Here is a 17,596-nt window from a genome sequence, read left to right as displayed (position 1 = left end):
GTGACCCCCCCAACTGCCTTCAGTCTCCTAAGTGCTGGGATTATATGCATGAGCCACTGCACCCAGCCTGGTTTCATTTCTCTCTTTTTAGTCATGCTTTCAGTATCTCTTGCCAGGATGGTATCTTTCAGCAAGAAAGCGCCCAAGAGGTAGTGCTTCAGGTACCTGAATTTTTTTTTTTTTTTTTTTTTTTTTTTTGAGATGGAGTCTCACTCTGTTGCCCAGGCTGGAGTGCAGTGGTGCAATCTCAGCTCACTGCAGCCTCTGCCTCTCGGGTTCAAGTGATTCTCTTCCCTCAGTCTCTCTAGTAGCTGGGACTACAGGCACACGCCACTATACCTAATCTTGTATTTTTTTGTGGAGATGGGGTTTCACCATGTTAGCCAGCTGGTCTCAAACTCCTAACCTCAGGTGATCTGCCTGCCTTGGCCTCCCAAAGTGCTGGGGTTACAGGTGTAAGCCACCGCGCCTGGCCAGGTACCTGAATTTTAATTACAATTAAGTGGGACGACAGTCGTTACAGACACTTGGATTTGTTGCTCTCTTCTTTTCAGTGTCATTTTTGTGACAAGGCCTTTATGAACCAAGCTTTTCTACAAAGTCACATTCAACGCCGCCACACTGAAGAAAATTCTCGTTTTGGTGAGTAATGAGTTCTGTTTCAAAGCTCTTTTCTTCCTGCTCCCTTTTTCTTTTGGCAATGAGACTTGGTCCAGTGCATTTCCCATCATAGTCCCTGTCAGTTCAGTAAGTAAATATGAAGCCCTCAGGAGGTGCATACAGTGCACTAGGTGCTGGAGATACAGCCACAAGCTGAGCGGAAAAGCCCCACTCTCTCTCGAGTTTTACATTCTAAAGGGGGTTGAGGAGACACATTTAAACAGATAAATGAGTAATTCTCCAATGGTGGCAAAAGATCATAGCGCAGTACAGTGGGGTAGAGAGTGACTCCAGGCGGGGTGAAAGTCTGGGAAAAGTGTTCACAGGCCAAGGGAACACTGACTGTAAGGGCATGAGGTGTGCCGGGATGATGTGTTTAAGGAACAGAAGGGCTGGTGGAGTGGAGTAGAATAGGTGAGGAGATGGTGTGTGGTGAGGCTGGAGTGCTGGGGGCCTGATCACAGGAGGCTGTGAAGGTGTGGGCTGGAATGTGGAGTTTTTATATGCACAAGGCAGAACCACTGGAGGATTTTATGCAGGGGAGGGGCATGATCTAATTAATGTGTACCTTAGTATGACCCTTCTAGCTGTCGATAGAGACTAGACTCTTGGGGCGACAGTGGAAGCAGTGGATGAGTGAGGGGAGGAGGCTGCAATCACAGCCCAGGTGAGAGAGACGGGGGCCTGGACCAGCTTTGTTCCCAGGCAGGTGGGCAGGTGAAGATGTAACAGATGAGCTGTGGACCCAGAAGCCACCGAGGACCCTGGGTTTCTGTCCTCCATGTTTGGGTGAATGGTGGTGATGTTCCCTGTGATGGAGGGCCAGGGCCGGGAGGTAGTTTCAAGGAGGAAGAGGGATGAGACTTTGTACTTGCCATGGGTGCATTTACATCACATGTGCAACAGACATGCAGGTGGGGGTGCTGGAGGGCTACAGCTTGAGGTGGAGTCCCAGGCTGGAGATTTAAATCTGGAAATCCCTGGAGTAGAGCTGGTCTGGCTGAGGTCACCTAGATAGAGAAGAGAAGGCGGTGAGGCCAGCCCCAAGGTCTTCCCAATGCTAGGAGCTCAGAAAGAGCATCAACAGAGAGTGAGGAATAGTCTCTATCAAAGCTGGAGGGAAACCTGGGGAGTGTGTTGCCATGGAAACCAAGGGAAAAATATTTCACAGAGGAGGCAGCGGTCAGTCCTATCAAGCGCTCCTGAGGTGCAGAGTAAGATGAAGACTGACAATGGACTGCTGTTGTCAAGACGGTTGTCGGTGACCCTGGCACAGCAGCTTCAGTAGACAGGTGGGGACAAAAGTCTGATTCCCCTGAGCTGAGCTGAGAATCGTGAGGGAGTGGTCCTACTGTATCCAGACATTGGTTTCAATAACACATACTGGGAAGGAAAGCAGAGACATGAGGCTTCATCTGGACAGAAATGTGAGACCCAGGGACAATTTTTGGTTCATTTGATGTGGGAGATACTAAGATGGGTTTGGACGTGTACCACCGACAATATAGATGGTACGAAAAATGAAGACGCAAGAGAGGGGAGGGGACTCTGGGGCTTACCAAGGAGCCAGGTTTTCTACCGCTGAAGTATTCTCAAAAGCAAAGAATGTAAGGGCTCTTTCTCCATGGGCAGATCAAAGCTTCCTGCGGATTGCCACAGTAACCCACAGACATTCTTATTTTGATCTGTTTTTTGTTTTTGTTCTTTTTTTTTTAAGATGTAATCTCCCCCTGTTGCCCAGGCTGGAGTGCAGTGGTGCCATCTTGGTTTACTGCAACTTCTTCCTCTTGGGTTCAAGTGACTCTCTTGCCTCAGCCTCCCAAGTAGCTGGGACTACAGGCACCCACCACCACGCCTGGCTAGTTTTTGTATTTTTTTTTTTTTTCTTAGTAGAGATGGGGTTTTGCTATGTTGCCCAGGCTGGTCTCGAACTCCTGGCCTCAAGTAATCTATCCCCCTTGGCCTACCAAAGGGCTGGGATTATAGCGTGAGCCACCGTGCCCGACCTCATTCTGATCTTAAATGTTCTCAGTATCTAGACATCGGTACTGGCTTACATACTCAATAGCTGCCTTTCTCTCCATTGTGGGCCAGGCTATTTCCATTCCTGCCCATTTCAGTTAAATAGATTACTTAGGAAATAGCTAAGCTTTGTAGAAACAAAAATAACAGCATAATACTCTCATTAATAAGTCCTGAATCACTGATAAAATTTAGCAATATTTTGGAAAGACGAAATATTTTAATTTACCATTCTTCAGTGTGAAACTGACCTTCTTTCTCTTCTGTTTCAGTATCTTATTCTAACTCATACTCGTTTCAGAGAGGGTTTCAGACTCTGAAACGAGTATTATTTCTTCAGGTCATCTTTGAGATTCTGACTTTCTACTTTGGTTTCCATACCTTTCATGTCTACACTCACAGACACATGTACATCCATTCAGTCATGTGTACATCTGCATGTAAGTACATGTACATAAGTATTCTTCCTTTCACTTGTTGCTTCCTTTTACAACTTTTCAGTACCTCACTTCTACCCCAGTTGATAGGCTATGGCCCAAGTTTGCATTTTGAATATCTCCCTAGTCCTCTGCTTGTATTAGCACTGATGGGGTCCTCAGAAGAGTTGGTGGATGGTGACCACAGAGATTTCAGTATGGTGGTGCCTGCAGAGGAAGCTGTTGCTTGCCTTCTGTGATTGAGACAGGCACCTCTAAGAAAAGCCCAGAGTGCCACTGGGTCAAAGCACCCTGTATTATTCCTTGTTACCATTATTGCTCCCTGAACAGGGCTCTCACGTGTCTCTGTAGGATAATCCAACCTCAACACAGTGGCTGAAAGAATCTGCTAAAAAATAATTCAATGCCCCAAAATACACTGGGCTTCAAATAAACTCTAAAGAGCAAAAATTGGCTCATGTGGCATGAAACAAATAATCATATCCCAAATAAGGGAACAGTTTCCTTTGTGTTATCAACAGGACTGTACCCCATAAGTTTCCAGGTACATTTGGTAGGAGATGGTGTTTTAACACAATTTTCTGTTGCAACAGAGTATCAGAAAAATGCACAGATTGAGAAGCTCCGGAGTGAGATCGTCGTATTGAAGGAAGAGCTACAGCTCACCAGGTCTGAGCTAGAGGCTGCACACCATGCCAGTGCGGTCAGATTCTCCAAGGTACCAGGCAGAATTCTGTGGTATTTTAATTACAATTAACTGTATGTAATTCAATTATTCCATAGACTCTAATAAACAGAGGACACTTAAGAGTTTGTAGAACTTGACAAGATGATTGCATTTTTTATTGCCCTAGTAGTATCTTACTACAAAGCACATCACTGGAAATATATTTCTTTATTTTTCAAAAGCCTTTTAGAAAATTGAGGTGGAATTCATATAACACACAATTAACTTTCTAAAATTTTGCTTAAAACAGAAGTCTGACACTTCTCATATCTCACTGGGCTAAAGTCAAGGTGTCAGGAGGACCATGTGCCTTGGTAGAAGCTGTAGAACAGAATATTTCTTGCTTATTTGGTTGCTGGCAGAGTTCGGTTCCTGGCAGGTGTAGGCCAGAGGTCTACACTTTCTTCCAGGCTGTCCACTGAGGGAGGGCTGCTCTTAATTTCCTTGTGAGGCTACCCATACTTCTGGGCTCCTGACCCTCTTCCTTCATACTCAAGGCCACCAACAGAGGGTTGAGTCTTCCTCATGCTTCTGATCTGTTTCCTTTTCTCTTTTTTCTCATCTGTGTTACCCATGTGTCAGGCCGTTTGGTGCTTGGAATTACTTGTTCAGAGATACTTGGGTTGATGAAGGGCCCAAGAGGAAAGAGGCCCATGATTCATTGAGTTCTGACTTCTGTGGGTCACTGTGGGTACACCGTGGGTACCACGCATGCCATTATTGATCCAACAGAGGGTTGACCTTGATGTACCTAATGGAGAGAGTAAGGCCATCAAAGAGCGTTTACTTCCTTGTCACTGTTGGAGTGACAGTGTACTCAGTTCTTCCTTGTTTCCCCCATGGGGACAGGAAGTGTGACTTTCTAGAGAAAACAGCAGTCATTTCACAGAATCATTGACAGAGCCCTCTGTCTTCCACATGGGCTCACTCTTTTTAAACTGTAATATACCTGTAATGTAAAATTTATCATTTTAACTATTTTTTAAGTGTACAGTTCAGTAGTGTTGAGTGTATTCACATTGTTATGGCCAATCTCCAGAACTGTTTTATACTGAAAAACTGAAACTACCCATTAAACAACAGTGCTCCCCTCCCACCTCCTTCCAGCTACTTTCCCTCTCTGTGATTTTGCCTGCTCTAGATACCTCATATGAATAGAAGTGTAGAGTATTTGTCTTTTTGTCATCATGGGCTTATTTTACTGATAATATCCTCAAGGTTTATCTATGTTGCAGTGTGTGTCAGCATTTCCTTCCTTTTTCAGGCTGAATAATAGTTGATGGTATATGTCTATATACCGCATTTTGCTTATTTGTTCATCTGTTGTCGGACACTTGGGTTGCTTCCACTTCTTATCTATTATGACTGATGCTGCTATGAACAAGGGGGTACCAACATCTCTTTTAGGCAATCATTTTACAGTGTACAATCCAGTAGCATTTAGTGTATTCACAATATTGTGCAACCACCATTTCTCTAGTTTCAAAACTCTCAATACCCCAGAAAAATAACCCATACCCATTAAATAATCACTCGTACTACCCTCATCCCCTGGTAACCACGAATCTTTTTATGTCTATGAATTTTCCTATTCAGTACATATCTTTTAAAAAAATCTGTAGACCAGGTATAGTGGCTCACCACTGTAATCCCAGTATTTTGGGAGGCCAAGACGGGAGGATTGCTCGAGTCCAAGAGTTCAAGATCAGTCTGTGCAACATGGTGAGACCCTGTCTCTACAAAAAATTAAAAAATTAGTTGAGTATGGTGGCATGTGCTTGTTGTCCCAGCTACTCAGGAGGCTGAGGAGGGAGGAAGATGGCTTGAGTCCAGGAAGTCAAGGCTGCAGTGAGCTGTGTTCACACCACTGCACCCCATTTGGCTACAGAATGAGACCCTATCTGGAAAAAAAATAAGTAATGTGTGACCTTTTGTGTCTGGCTTTTTGCAGTTAGCATAATGTTTTAAGGTTCATCTAAGTTGTAACATGTATCAGTACTTTTTGTCTTGCTGACTAGTATTCCATTGTATGTATGTATGTATACGTAATTTGTTTATCCAGTCATCCATTGGAGGACATTTGGTTCATTTTCACCTTTTGGCTCCAATGAATAATGCTACTATAAACATTCATGTGGCAGTTTCTATGTGGGCATATGTTTTCATTTTTCTTGATTATATACTTAGGAGTGGAATTGCTGAGTCATATAGTAGTTTTATGTTTAACTTTCTCAGGAACCACCAAACTGTCTTCCATAGTAGCTGTACCATTTTACATTTTCACCAGTAATGTTCATATTTCTCCACATCCTCACTAATACTTGTTATACTTTTCTGTTTTCTTAATTAAAGCCATCCTATTGGGTGGGTGGGAAGTGGTATCTCATCAGGTTTTGATTTGTATTTCCTTAACAACCATTATATTGAACATCTCTTCATGTTTATTGTCCATTTGTATATATCTTATTTGGAGAAATGTCTATTCAAGTCCTTTGCCCATTTGTTTAAATTGAATTGTTTGCCTTTTTTGTTGAGCTGTATGAGTTCTTTATATACTCTAATAGTTTCATCACTTTAGCTCTTATATTTAGGTCATTGATCCATTTTGAGTTAATTTTTGCATATAGATTGAGAGAGGGGCCCAACTTTATACTTTTGCATGTGATTTATCCAGTTGTCCCAGTGCCAATTATTCAGGAGACTATTCTTTTTTCATTGAATGTTCTTAACACCCTTGTTGAAAATCAGTTGACCCTAGATGTTTGGGTTTATCTCTGGATTCTCAATTCCATTCCACTAGTCTATATATCTGTCTTTATGCCAATATCACACAACTTTGATTACTGTAGCTTTGTAGTAGACTTTGAAATTGATAAGTGTGCATCTTCCAACTTTGTTTTTCTTTTTCAATATTGTTTTGGTTATTTGTGGCCTCTTACAGTTTCATGTGAAATTGAGGATTGGCTTTTCCATTTCTGCAAATAAGGTTATTGAAATGGGATTACACTGAATCTCTTGATTGCTTAGGAGAGTATTGCCATTTTAACCATATTAAATCTACCTATCCATGAACATGGGATGTCTTTCCATTTATTTAGGTGTTCTTCAATTTTTACCACAAACTTTGACAATTTTCGGTGTGCAAGTCTTTCACTTTTTAGGTTACATTTATTTCTAGGTATTTTATTCTTTGGGATGCTATTATAAATGGAATTGTTTTCTTAATTTCTTTCTTGGATTGTTCATTGCTGGTATGTAGAAATATAACTGCTTTCTGCATGTCGACCTTGTACTCTGCAACTTTGCTGAATTTGTTTATTACTTTAGTAGTTTCTTGTGTATTCTATTTTCTTTAAATAGCTGGTAGAATTCACCAGTAAAACCATCTGGTCCTGGACGTTTCCTTTTTAGGAGGTTGTTGATTACTAACTCTATCTGTTTATTTATTGAAAGTCTATTGAAATTTCCTTTGTCTTGGGTCAGTCTGGTAATTTATGTAGGAATTTGTCCATTTCACCTAGATTATCCAATTTATTGGTGTACAACTGTTCATTATATTCTCTTACAATCCTTTTAATTTCTCTAAGATTGGTAGTCATGTCCTCACTTTCATTTCTTAGTCAGGGTAGCTAAAAATTTGTCAGTTTTGTTGATCTTTGCAAAGAACCAAATTTTGGCTTCATCTATTCTCTCTATTACTTTCCTGTTCTTTGCTTTATCTTTGCTCTCATTTTCATAATTTTTTTCTTTCTGTTGCCTTTGAGTTTGGTTTGCTCATCTTTTTCTAGCTAGGTTATTTATTTAATATTTTTCTTCTTCTTCTATATTTGTTTTTTGGAGATAGAATCTCTCTGTTGCCCAGGCTGGAGTACAGTGGCACAATCACAGCTCAATGCAGCCTTGACCTCCCCATTCCAAGTGTCCTCCTACCTCAGCTTCCTAAGTAGCTGGGGTTACAGGCACATACCACCGTACCTGGCTAATTTTTTTTTTTTTTAATTTTTGGTAGAGATGAGGTCTCACAATGTTTCCCAGGATGGTCTCAAACTCTTGAGATCAAGTGATCCTCCCACCATGGCCTCCCAAAGTGTTGGGATTACGGGCGTAGTCATCACACCTGGCCCTTTCTTCTTTTTAAATGTAGGCTCTTACAGCTATAAATTTCTTTCTGAGCACTGATTTGGCTGCATCTCATGAATTTTGGTATGTTATGTTTTCATTTTCATTAACCTCACAGTATCTTCCAATTTCCCTAGTGAGTTTTTCTTTAACCCATTGGTTGTTTAAGAGCGTGTTTTTTAATTTCCACATATTTTCTAATTTTCCAGTTCCCTTCTGTTACTGATCTCTGGCTTCTATTGTGATCAGAGAAGATTCTTTACATGATTTTGATCTTTTTAAATCTGAGAAGCACTTTATGGACTAAAAAAAGGTCTTCCTGGTGAATATTCCATGTGCACTGAAGAAGAATGCATATTCTGCTGTCGTTGGGTACAGAGTTCTATATATGTGTGTTGGGGCTAGTTGGCATATAGTGTTGTTCAAGTTCTCAATTTAGATTTGAAAAACCCTGAAGGTCATTGAGAAATCAAGTGCTAACCTTGAATCTAGCTCCTATAAATCTGAATTTGTATTTTCTGGTGGTGGGATGGAGTTATGCTACCCAAATTGTTATGGTGTCAAGAAATGTTCTTTTATTGCTCAATATATGTTTTCTTTAAAGTATATTTACATTTTATAGATTATGGTATGACTTTTATACAAGTTCACAGAACACAAAAAGCTGGAGGCCTCGGGCCTCTCTATTGTTATTTTAAGGGATGTAAGGACAAGAGGATTCTGTGTGCTGCCTTTAGTTTAGAAAAATCTTTGTGCACAGACCTGCCATGATAGGAAATGTTATTACAAGCCCAACTGAAATAAGCAATACTAGCTAACATTTTTGAAGTGATGCTATGAACTTTTATTTTAAATATTGCTTATTTTCTTCAGACCAGAACTTTTAAAGCTGTGTATTAAAATAATTTCAGGAATATGAAATGCAAAAAACAAAAGAGGAAGACTTTTTGAAGTTATTTGATAGGTGGAAAGAAGAAGAAAAGGAGAAACTAGTTGATGAAATGGAAAAAGTCAAGGAAATGTTTATGAAGGAATTTAAAGAATTAACTTCAAAGAATTCAGCATTAGAATATGTAAGTATTAAACCTAGAAGTTCTTATGGTATTGATTGCCCTGAGAGGTGGTGTTAGGATGGCATTAAGGCCAGGGGATCCAGCAGTTACTTTATGGTACCCTGGTGCAGACATTCTTCTCCCCAAGAGTCTCGAGGGAGGCAAAGAGGTGACAGAGTGAGTCAGAGGTGTTTTGCTGAGAATGGGAGCTTTGGCCTTAAACTCCAGTGCAGAACACTCGTGGTGAGATATAGAAGACCCTCTTCTATGAAAGTCCCTCTTTTCTTATCTGGTTAGGTTAGCCTTGAACTGTAAACTCCTCCCTGAGTTTTGGAACTTTCCACTGTCCAGTGGGAATGGAAGAAAGCAGACCCAGAAAGACTAAGAACCCTTGCCAGGCCCCCTCCTCAACCCAGGCCCGGATAGGATCTCTAAAGCAAGCAAGTTATGGCTAAATGAGCCCCTCTCCCTTATGGGAACAACCCTGGTCCATACAGCCCTGGCCTCATGTATAGATGATACCTGAGGTGCTTCTTTAGAAAGAAGCAGCCAATCCATCAGTGTCCTCCTGCTAAGAATTCTAAGCTCCCTGGTTAGATTTGACGTGACTCTTCTTTGGGGAAAAGGTAGAAAGGAAGGGAGCTGAGCAAAGGTCTTTGAGCTCCCTCTAGGGGCCAACAAGTTTTATAAACAAAAATAGATTTTTGGAATTCACCTGAGGGCTTTCCTAAAACTCTTTAAACTCTAGCATGAGGTTTGGTGAACAATGGCCCATGAACCAAGGCCAGCATACCACCTGATTTTGAATGGCCTGTGACATAGGAATAGTTTTTACATTTTTACTTTTTATTTTTTTCGAGACAGAGTCTCTGTCACCCAGTCTGGAGGGTAGCGGCACAATCTTGGCTCACTGCAACCTCTGCCTCCTGGGTTCAAGTGAGTCTCGTGCCTCAGCCTCCTGAGTAGCTGGGGTTACAGGCACATGCCACCACACCCAGCTAATTTTTGTATTTTTGGTAGAGACGATTTCACCATGTTGGCCAGGATGGTCTCAAACTCCTGGCCTCAAGTGATCCTCCCACTTGGGCCTCCCAAAGTGCTGGGATTACATGTATGAGCCACTGTGCCCAGCCAGTTTTTACATTTTTAAAATGTTGGAAAAAAAAAAAAGACTATTTTGTGACACAGGAAAATTTCATTAAAGTTCACATTTCAGTGTCATGAGTGAAGTTTTATTGAAACACAGCCATGTTTGGTAATTTACGTGCTGTCGGTGGCATTTTTGTGCAGGAGCGGTATAGTTGAATGTTTTGTCTGAGACCTTGTGTTATGAATCTACATGATTTATAACTGTTGCTATTGAGCTTGGCTACCTGGCTGAGGTAGTGTGTGTCAGGTTTGTCCACCAAAGAATTCCTCTTTTTTCCTCCTTTCCCTGCTGTCCTTTCTGAAATGAAGTCACTATGAGCAGCCTACACTGAGGAGAGGAGAAGTGCGCTCCCCTATCCTTTTGTTTTTGAAGTTAACATGTTACCTTCTGTGGTTTTCTGAGGGTTTTTGCCATGAGTAACATTAGGAACAACATCAAAAGAAAAGGGTAAAATTAAAACGTTATGTCCCTAATGGATTTACTGATGTGGTCCCTGGACAGTGTTGGCCTCTCACTAAACTAGCTTAAGAACCAGGTGTATTCAGTTCTTCTGTTTCTGGCGCCTATTAAGTGCCCATAAAAAATTTTAGGCCTCAGCTGGGCCTGATGGCTCACACCTGTAATCCCAGCACCTTGGGAGGCTGAGGTAGGCAGATTGTTTTGTGAGCCCAGGAGTTTGAGATCAGCCTGGGCAACATGGCAAAACCCCGTCTCTACAAAAAAATACAAAAACTAGCCAGGTGTGATGGTGTACGCCTGTAGTCCCAGCTACCTGCGGGGGGCTGAGGTGGAAGGATTGCTTGAACCCAGGGGTTGAGGCTGCAGTGAGCCATGATCAATCACTGCACTCTAGCCTGGGCAACAGAATGAGACCCTGTCTCAAAAAAAAAAAAAAAAAAAAAAAAAATAGACTCATTTAAGATTAGAAAGTTAGATTTTCCTTCCCCTTTTTTCACCCTGTACATATTCTGATAGGAAGACCAGCAAGCGGTAGACACAAACCAGTAAAACCACAGGGAAGCAGAAGTGGGAGAAGCTTCCAAGAGCATCCAGGAGCATCCAAGAGGGCAGTCAGATTTAAAACACAGCTACGTGCTTCCTGATTTTATTCTCCGTTTCAGTCTTATAAAAGTCTAACTGTAGTACTGAGCTTGAATTTTATCTTATAGCAACTGTCAGAAATCCAGAAGTCCAATATGCAGATCAAGTCCAACATAGGCACATTAAAAGATGCACACGAGTTTAAAGAAGACCGTTCTCCATATCCCCAGGATTTCCATAATGTCATGCAGCTTCTTGATAGTCAGGTACGTGCAAGTGGGTGACAGCTGCAGTGGATGCCTTTCTTTTTCTTAGCGAAGTAATTTACAGTGAGTGTCATCTGCAGAAAAAGTGTATGTCTTTTTCAGTAACCATGAAAGTGACTAGCTCTTATTTTTCTCCTGCAACATGCCTAAGTCATAAGAGGTGTTTGTTACACGCTTGCTGTTGACAAATAGCATACACAACAGTTGGCAAAACTGTTTTGTTTCTTCTCTCCATAAAATCAATTTGAATTGGTTAGTATAACCTAGCTATTCATTTTTCATCTTTCAGATGTAGCTCTCAATTTCAAAAGGCGTAGAAGGTCATATTGAAGCATCTGATTTAGTTTTAGAGCTTAAATATACTGCTAATTGTATTTTTAGTAGAAATGGAGTTTCACCATATTGGCCAGGCTGGTTTCCTGACCTCAGGTGATCCACCACCTTGGCTTAATTAGCTGGACGTGGTGGCAGATGCCTGTAATCCCAGCTACTTGGAGGGCTGAGGCAGGAGAATTGCTTGAACCCAGGAGGCAGAGGTTGCAGTGAGCTGAGATCACAGCATTGCACTCCAGCCTGGGCAACAAGAGTGACACTCAGTCTCAAACAAAATATATATATATGTGTGTGTGTGTGTGTACGTATATGTGTGTGTGTATATATATACGTGTGTATATATATACACATGCACACACACGTATATATACATACACATGTATAAATACACACACATATATATGTATACACACACACACACACACACACACAGCTAACTGGCCAACTGATGATCTCTTACATTTATGAGACAATCACTTTTATTTGGAAGTGAACTTCTGTAATCAGCACAATCTTCATCATGGCTATTTTGGTCACAGCGGTTTAGGGGAACAATTTTTTTTAAACTAGGAAGAAAATAGAGATGAGAGTTTATGAATTCAGGATTTTTTTTAAAAGGCCTGGGTCATTCTAAAAAAGGTAAGTGGACTTTGGAAGTTGGGATCACTGCTTCTTGCTTCAGTGCTCACGTCTTTCCTCCCCTACCCAAATCTACCTGCTCCACTGCAGTCAGGCTGACCATGTCCCTGTCCTGTCTGAAGTCCTTCACTGACCCTTATTCTGGACTTTCCACCAGCACGCAGGGTCCTTTGGGTTCTGGTCCCTGGGACATCTTTCTCTGTTCTTTGCTTTCCTGGCACTCCAGCGGCCCAGCAGCCCATGCCTCTGAGAACATGGCCCTCTGTCTTCTTCCTCGGTTCTGGCTGCCTTCCTGCCTGTCTTGCAGCAACTAGTTTTCGGGACCTGTCTTTTACTCATTCTTTAGTATTCAGCCAGGGGGGCAGGTACCACTTTCAGAAAGTTCTCCTGAGCCTCTAGGCTATAGCATTTCTGTAGTCCCTAAGTGGGACCTGATCACATACACATTGTATGTGGATTCTCCATGGCTGTGTCTACTCACCTCCCATGCAGGGCAGGGCCTGTCTCTTAATCTTCTTTTAGCCTGCCAGTGGCCATCCAGCGAGGTGCCTGGTATATGGTAGGAAACCAGGAGCTGTGTCCTGAACCGAACTGTTGAATCTGCTTCCAGCAGGCTGGAAACTACAGCTGGTCACTCATGAACTGAAGGACATGGTTCTAAAATCCTAAGGTCCCACCTAAATTTCTTCTATTTCTGTCCTGTGAGTTGTGTTGTCAGTTCAGAACCCATGGCCTCAGAAACCTTGGTGTTTCCTTTTGGCCTCTTAGGTTGGCAAACTAGCACCTACTTTTGTAAATAAAGTGTTACTGGCTATGTCCCAGTAACATTTTATGAGTGCTAGTTCATTTACATCTTATCCATGGCTGTTGTCCCAATACAGTTGTGGGATGACACAGCTGTATTGTGTTGTGTTGTGACCAAGTTGTTTGGCCCCCAGAGCCTATGATATTTACTATTAGCTCCTTACTCAAAAATTTTTGCTGACCCCTGTCTTATGATATAAGATTAAAACCAGATGCAAATGTATTTAAGCATTTTTGACTGTGTATATTCTAAAAAATACCAGCTGTATTAGTCTGTTCTCACACTGCTACAAAGAACCACCTAAGACTGGGTAATTTATAAAGAAAAGAGGTTTAATTGACTCACAGTTCCATAGGCTGTACAGGAGGCATGGCTGGGGAGGCCTTAGGAAACTTACAATCATGGCAGAAGGACAAAGGGGAAGCAAGCATGTCTTAAGATGGTAGAGCCAGGAGAGAGAGAGCGAAGAGGGAAGTGCTACACACTTTTAAACAACCAGATCTTGTGAGAACTCACTCACTATCATGAGAACAGCAAGGGGGACATCCACCCCCATGATTCAGTCATCTCCCACCAGGCCCCTCCTCCAACACATGAGATTTGAGTGGGGACAGAGAGCCAAACTATTTCACTAGCTAAAATTTTACCAGATAGATAGTTGGGTTTCATAGGTATTCACTAAAAAGGAAGCTTCCATATTGCATAGATCTCATTGTTACAGTTGTACATAAATTATTCTTTTATTTTGTAGGAAAGCAAATGGACAGCTCGAGTTCAAGCTATTCATCAAGAACACAAGAAAGAGAAGGGTCGGGTAAGGTTAAGAAACCAATGGCTTAAAGTGGGCCATGTTTTAAAGGAATATTTGCTTTTCTTTTTCATAAACATAATATATGTCCACTTAATAACATTTGAGGAGAAATGTGTAGCAAAATTAAAATTACCTATAATCCTAACACGAACGATAACCACTGCTACTACTTTCTTATAATTTGTTTCAGTTTTATGCATTTCTGTAAGTGTAGAACCTCATATATACATAGCTTTACAACATTCGAATTATGTTTTATAGGTTTGTACACTTTTCACTTTATATATCATAGACCTTTCCTAAGTTTTAAAGTATTCTTCAAAATCATGACTTTTAATGATGTCATGATGATCTTATTGGATGTATCATAAGTTACGTAATCATTTCTTCATTGTCAAATACATATTTCTGATTTTTTTGCATCACAGAACTGCAATGTAAGTAATTTTTTAAAAAGGCAAGAACTGTTTACATTAAAATCACTTTAATGAAAACAAGCTTTTAATTATGACACTGATTCTCTTTCACCTGAGTACATCAGAAATTTAAGTGTTAAAATGTGTTTACACTAGAGCAAAACATCTAAAGTAGATGTATTTGAGAAGATCTTAAAATAGGAAAACCTCTGTTTATTTTTTCACTTGAAATTATATTTTGTACCTTAGTATTTCTTGTAGATCTTTTCTGAATGGAAAAAATGTTTCCTCTTTTGCACATTTTCTAATATTACCTTTCTTAGTAGAATATTAAACAACAAAAGATCATATAATATATATGTGTGTAATTGCTAGGATGAAGTGTGTTCAGATGATCAAAAAATTTATCAGCTTATATTTCTCCAAAGTGGAACAAATACTGAGGAAGATGGGGGTAAAAAAGAAACTGTGAACAGTACTAGAGCCAAACTAAAGCAAAGCAAACAAAAACTAAAAATATTTCACAAAACATCTGCAGTTCTTGAGGAACTTCGATGGGAAAGTTAGACACTAATCTACCTTTAAGATTGTATCATTTCCAGAAAATGAAATAGGAACCACTATTTTTCCTCTATTCCATTTATAATATTGTTTCATCATGCAAATTTATAGTGATAATACACAGACATACAACCAATATACATATCTATATACATACACATATACAGTATATTGAAAATTGTATCACTGATGTGGCAGTTCGATTTATGAGATATTTACTGAGCATCTGCTATGTACTACACTTTATAAGGCTAAAAAGAGGTGTGGAACAATGCCTGCCCTCAGACTGCTTACAGTACAAAAGGAGAGTAGGAGTGAGGGTACAGATACGGGAATCAGGATGGGATAAATGCAGAGTACCCTAGGGACTGAACGGAGAGAGTTTCTTGAAGTGAGGTTAGGGCTGTGTGTGGATCATGCCTATGTTTACTGCTTCAGCCTAAACAACTCTTCTGAGTTCCAGATTAGGTAGCCAGCTTTGTACTTGACATCTCCATGGGCTTCTCAAGTGCAACATGCCTAAGATGAAGTTCTTGGTTTGTTCCCCAGACGTGGCAAATGGCACCCTCGTTCCTCCAGATGCTCATCTTGATTCCACCTTTCTCTCTCCCCGCGTCCAGGCTGTCTGCAGGGCTCGCTGTATGGAACCAGTTCTTCTGTTTCCTGTTGCCTCTACCACTAACTAAGCCTCCATTTCTGAGTGGGCCCCAGGGTGGGTCTTCTCAATTCCAGCCTTCCCCTTCCTTAGTTTGCTCTCCATAGAGCCAGAAAAGTAACCTGGCTGCTGGCCACCATTCTAGCCTCAGCCTGACCACCCTCCCCCGTCCCAGAACCTCCTCTTTCCAGCTATGATTCTAATTCTTATTCTGCTAATTTCTAGAACATTCTGGCCTTTTCCTTTTTTATACCTGGTTGTCATTGTTTGGAAGCCCTTCCGCTTTCTCTTCACATGGCTACCTCCTTGCCCTCGGTATGAGTTTTCTATTCTGTGTAGCAAATGACCACAAATTGAGTGGGTGAAAATGGCCTGTATTTCTCTTCTCAATGTCTAGGAGTCCAGGCAGGGCTTGGCCGGGCTCAGGGACTCACAGGCTGCATTGAGAGTGTTAGCTGGGCTGTGTTCTTGTCTGGGGTTCCTTGTGGTTATTTGAAGGACTGAGACTATTAGGTCCCAGAGGCTACTCCTTCTCCATAGCAGTACACAGCACGACGACTTCAAGGCCAGTGAGAGTGTGTCTCTCTTGCTTACATTCTCCCCCTTCAGGAAGGGCCTGGGACTTCTTACTTTTTGTTTTTTTTTTCTTTTTGGTGGCACAGAGTCTTACTCTGTTGCCCAGGCTGGAGTGCAGTGATGCCATTCTGGCTCACTGTAACATCCGCTTCCCAGGTTCAAGTGATTCTCCTGCCTCAGCCTCCTGAATAGCTGGGATTACGCACCACCATGCCGAGCTAATTTTTGTATTTTTAGTAGAGACAGGGTTTCATCTTGTTGGCTTGGCTGGTCTCGAGCTTCTGACCTCAGGTGATCCACCTGCCTTGGCCTCCCAAAGTATAGGGATTATAGGCGTGAGCCACCATGCCCGGCCTGGAACTTCTTTTAGGGGGCTCACCTGAATAAGACAGGCCAACACAGGATAATCTTCGTTTTCATAACCTCAAAGTCTGCAGATTTGGGACTGCAATTGCATCTCCAAAGTCCCTTCACCTTCGCCATATTCTGTGGTTGAGAAGCACAATGTTCTCTTCAGACCAAGGGACAGCATCACACAGGGGTATACACCAGGAGTGCAACCTTGAGAGCCCCCTGAGAACCCTGCCTACCCCACTGCCTCTGGCCTCTGGGCCCTGGTCACCTGATGTCACTCTATCCAAGTAGGTAGTCCCTTTTTTTATTATTCCCATCACATCTCAAGCAGAGCTCTGAGCACTATTTTAAATAGTTTACTTGCTTATTTGTTTCCTTGTTTATGATCTGTCTCTCCAATCATATCCTTGGCCCTCTGAGTAAAGGGCTCTATCTGTTTCACTCTCCATTGTCTTCCCAGCATCCACTCATGTGCCTGAAATGTGGTTGGCACTCGCTACACACTTGCAGAGTGAAAGTGGAAGGTAGCTAGACGTCTAGCCAGGGCATCATTCAGCCTCGTTTTCATAGTTGGAGAAAGGCTGATTGTAGGGTTCAGAAGAGCAGGGTTACCAGAGTTGTCTGGAGGTCTAAGCACCATCTTCTGTAGGGAGGACACTAGTCCAGGTTTCCACCCTGCACCTAGGGAGCTGCCCCTGTGGCAATGACTGTGTAGTTAGGACGATGGCGTTCACCTCCCAGCATATTTTATCTACGGCAGCTAAGATGCAGGATCCCAGGAGCAGTGGACGGTAGTTTCTCCGCACCACAAGTGGCTCCACTATGCAAGGAGTGTTCTCCTTTGTCCCCCTGCATTACACGGAAGCAAAAGTGGCCCGTTCTTTCCGTTCATGTCCTAGTGTCCTGGTGCTGACTCATACTGGCTCTCAGCTGTGCACATTTCTCCTCATCAGGGTGTTTTGTTTTGTTTTG

General features: G+C 41.8%; 1 protein-coding gene across 6 annotated transcripts in view; it reads left to right on the top strand.

The window, feature by feature from the left end:
* DZIP1 (DAZ interacting zinc finger protein 1) overlaps window positions 1–17,596 on the top strand; it is a 67,206-nt gene that overhangs the window by 11,081 nt on the left and 38,529 nt on the right. For all 6 annotated transcript variants that reach the window (XR_012092605.1, XM_007960703.3, XM_073014440.1 and 3 more), the window contains 5 exons: window positions 555–642; window positions 3,713–3,837; window positions 8,877–9,038; window positions 11,337–11,474; window positions 14,003–14,065. Coding sequence is in view for 5 of the 6 variants with exons in the window: in XM_007960703.3 (XP_007958894.2) it covers window positions 555–642; window positions 3,713–3,837; window positions 8,877–9,038; window positions 11,337–11,474; window positions 14,003–14,065 (576 nt within the window). In the remaining variant the exon portion in view is untranslated. The remainder of the gene's footprint in view (window positions 1–554; window positions 643–3,712; window positions 3,838–8,876; window positions 9,039–11,336; window positions 11,475–14,002; window positions 14,066–17,596) is intronic.

This window comes from Chlorocebus sabaeus, chromosome 3 (genome assembly GCF_047675955.1).
Source record: "Chlorocebus sabaeus isolate Y175 chromosome 3, mChlSab1.0.hap1, whole genome shotgun sequence".
Taxonomy (NCBI): Eukaryota; Metazoa; Chordata; class Mammalia; order Primates; family Cercopithecidae; genus Chlorocebus; species Chlorocebus sabaeus.
The sequence above is the reverse complement of the archived record's forward strand: the minus strand, read 5'-3'. Positions and strand labels throughout refer to the sequence as shown.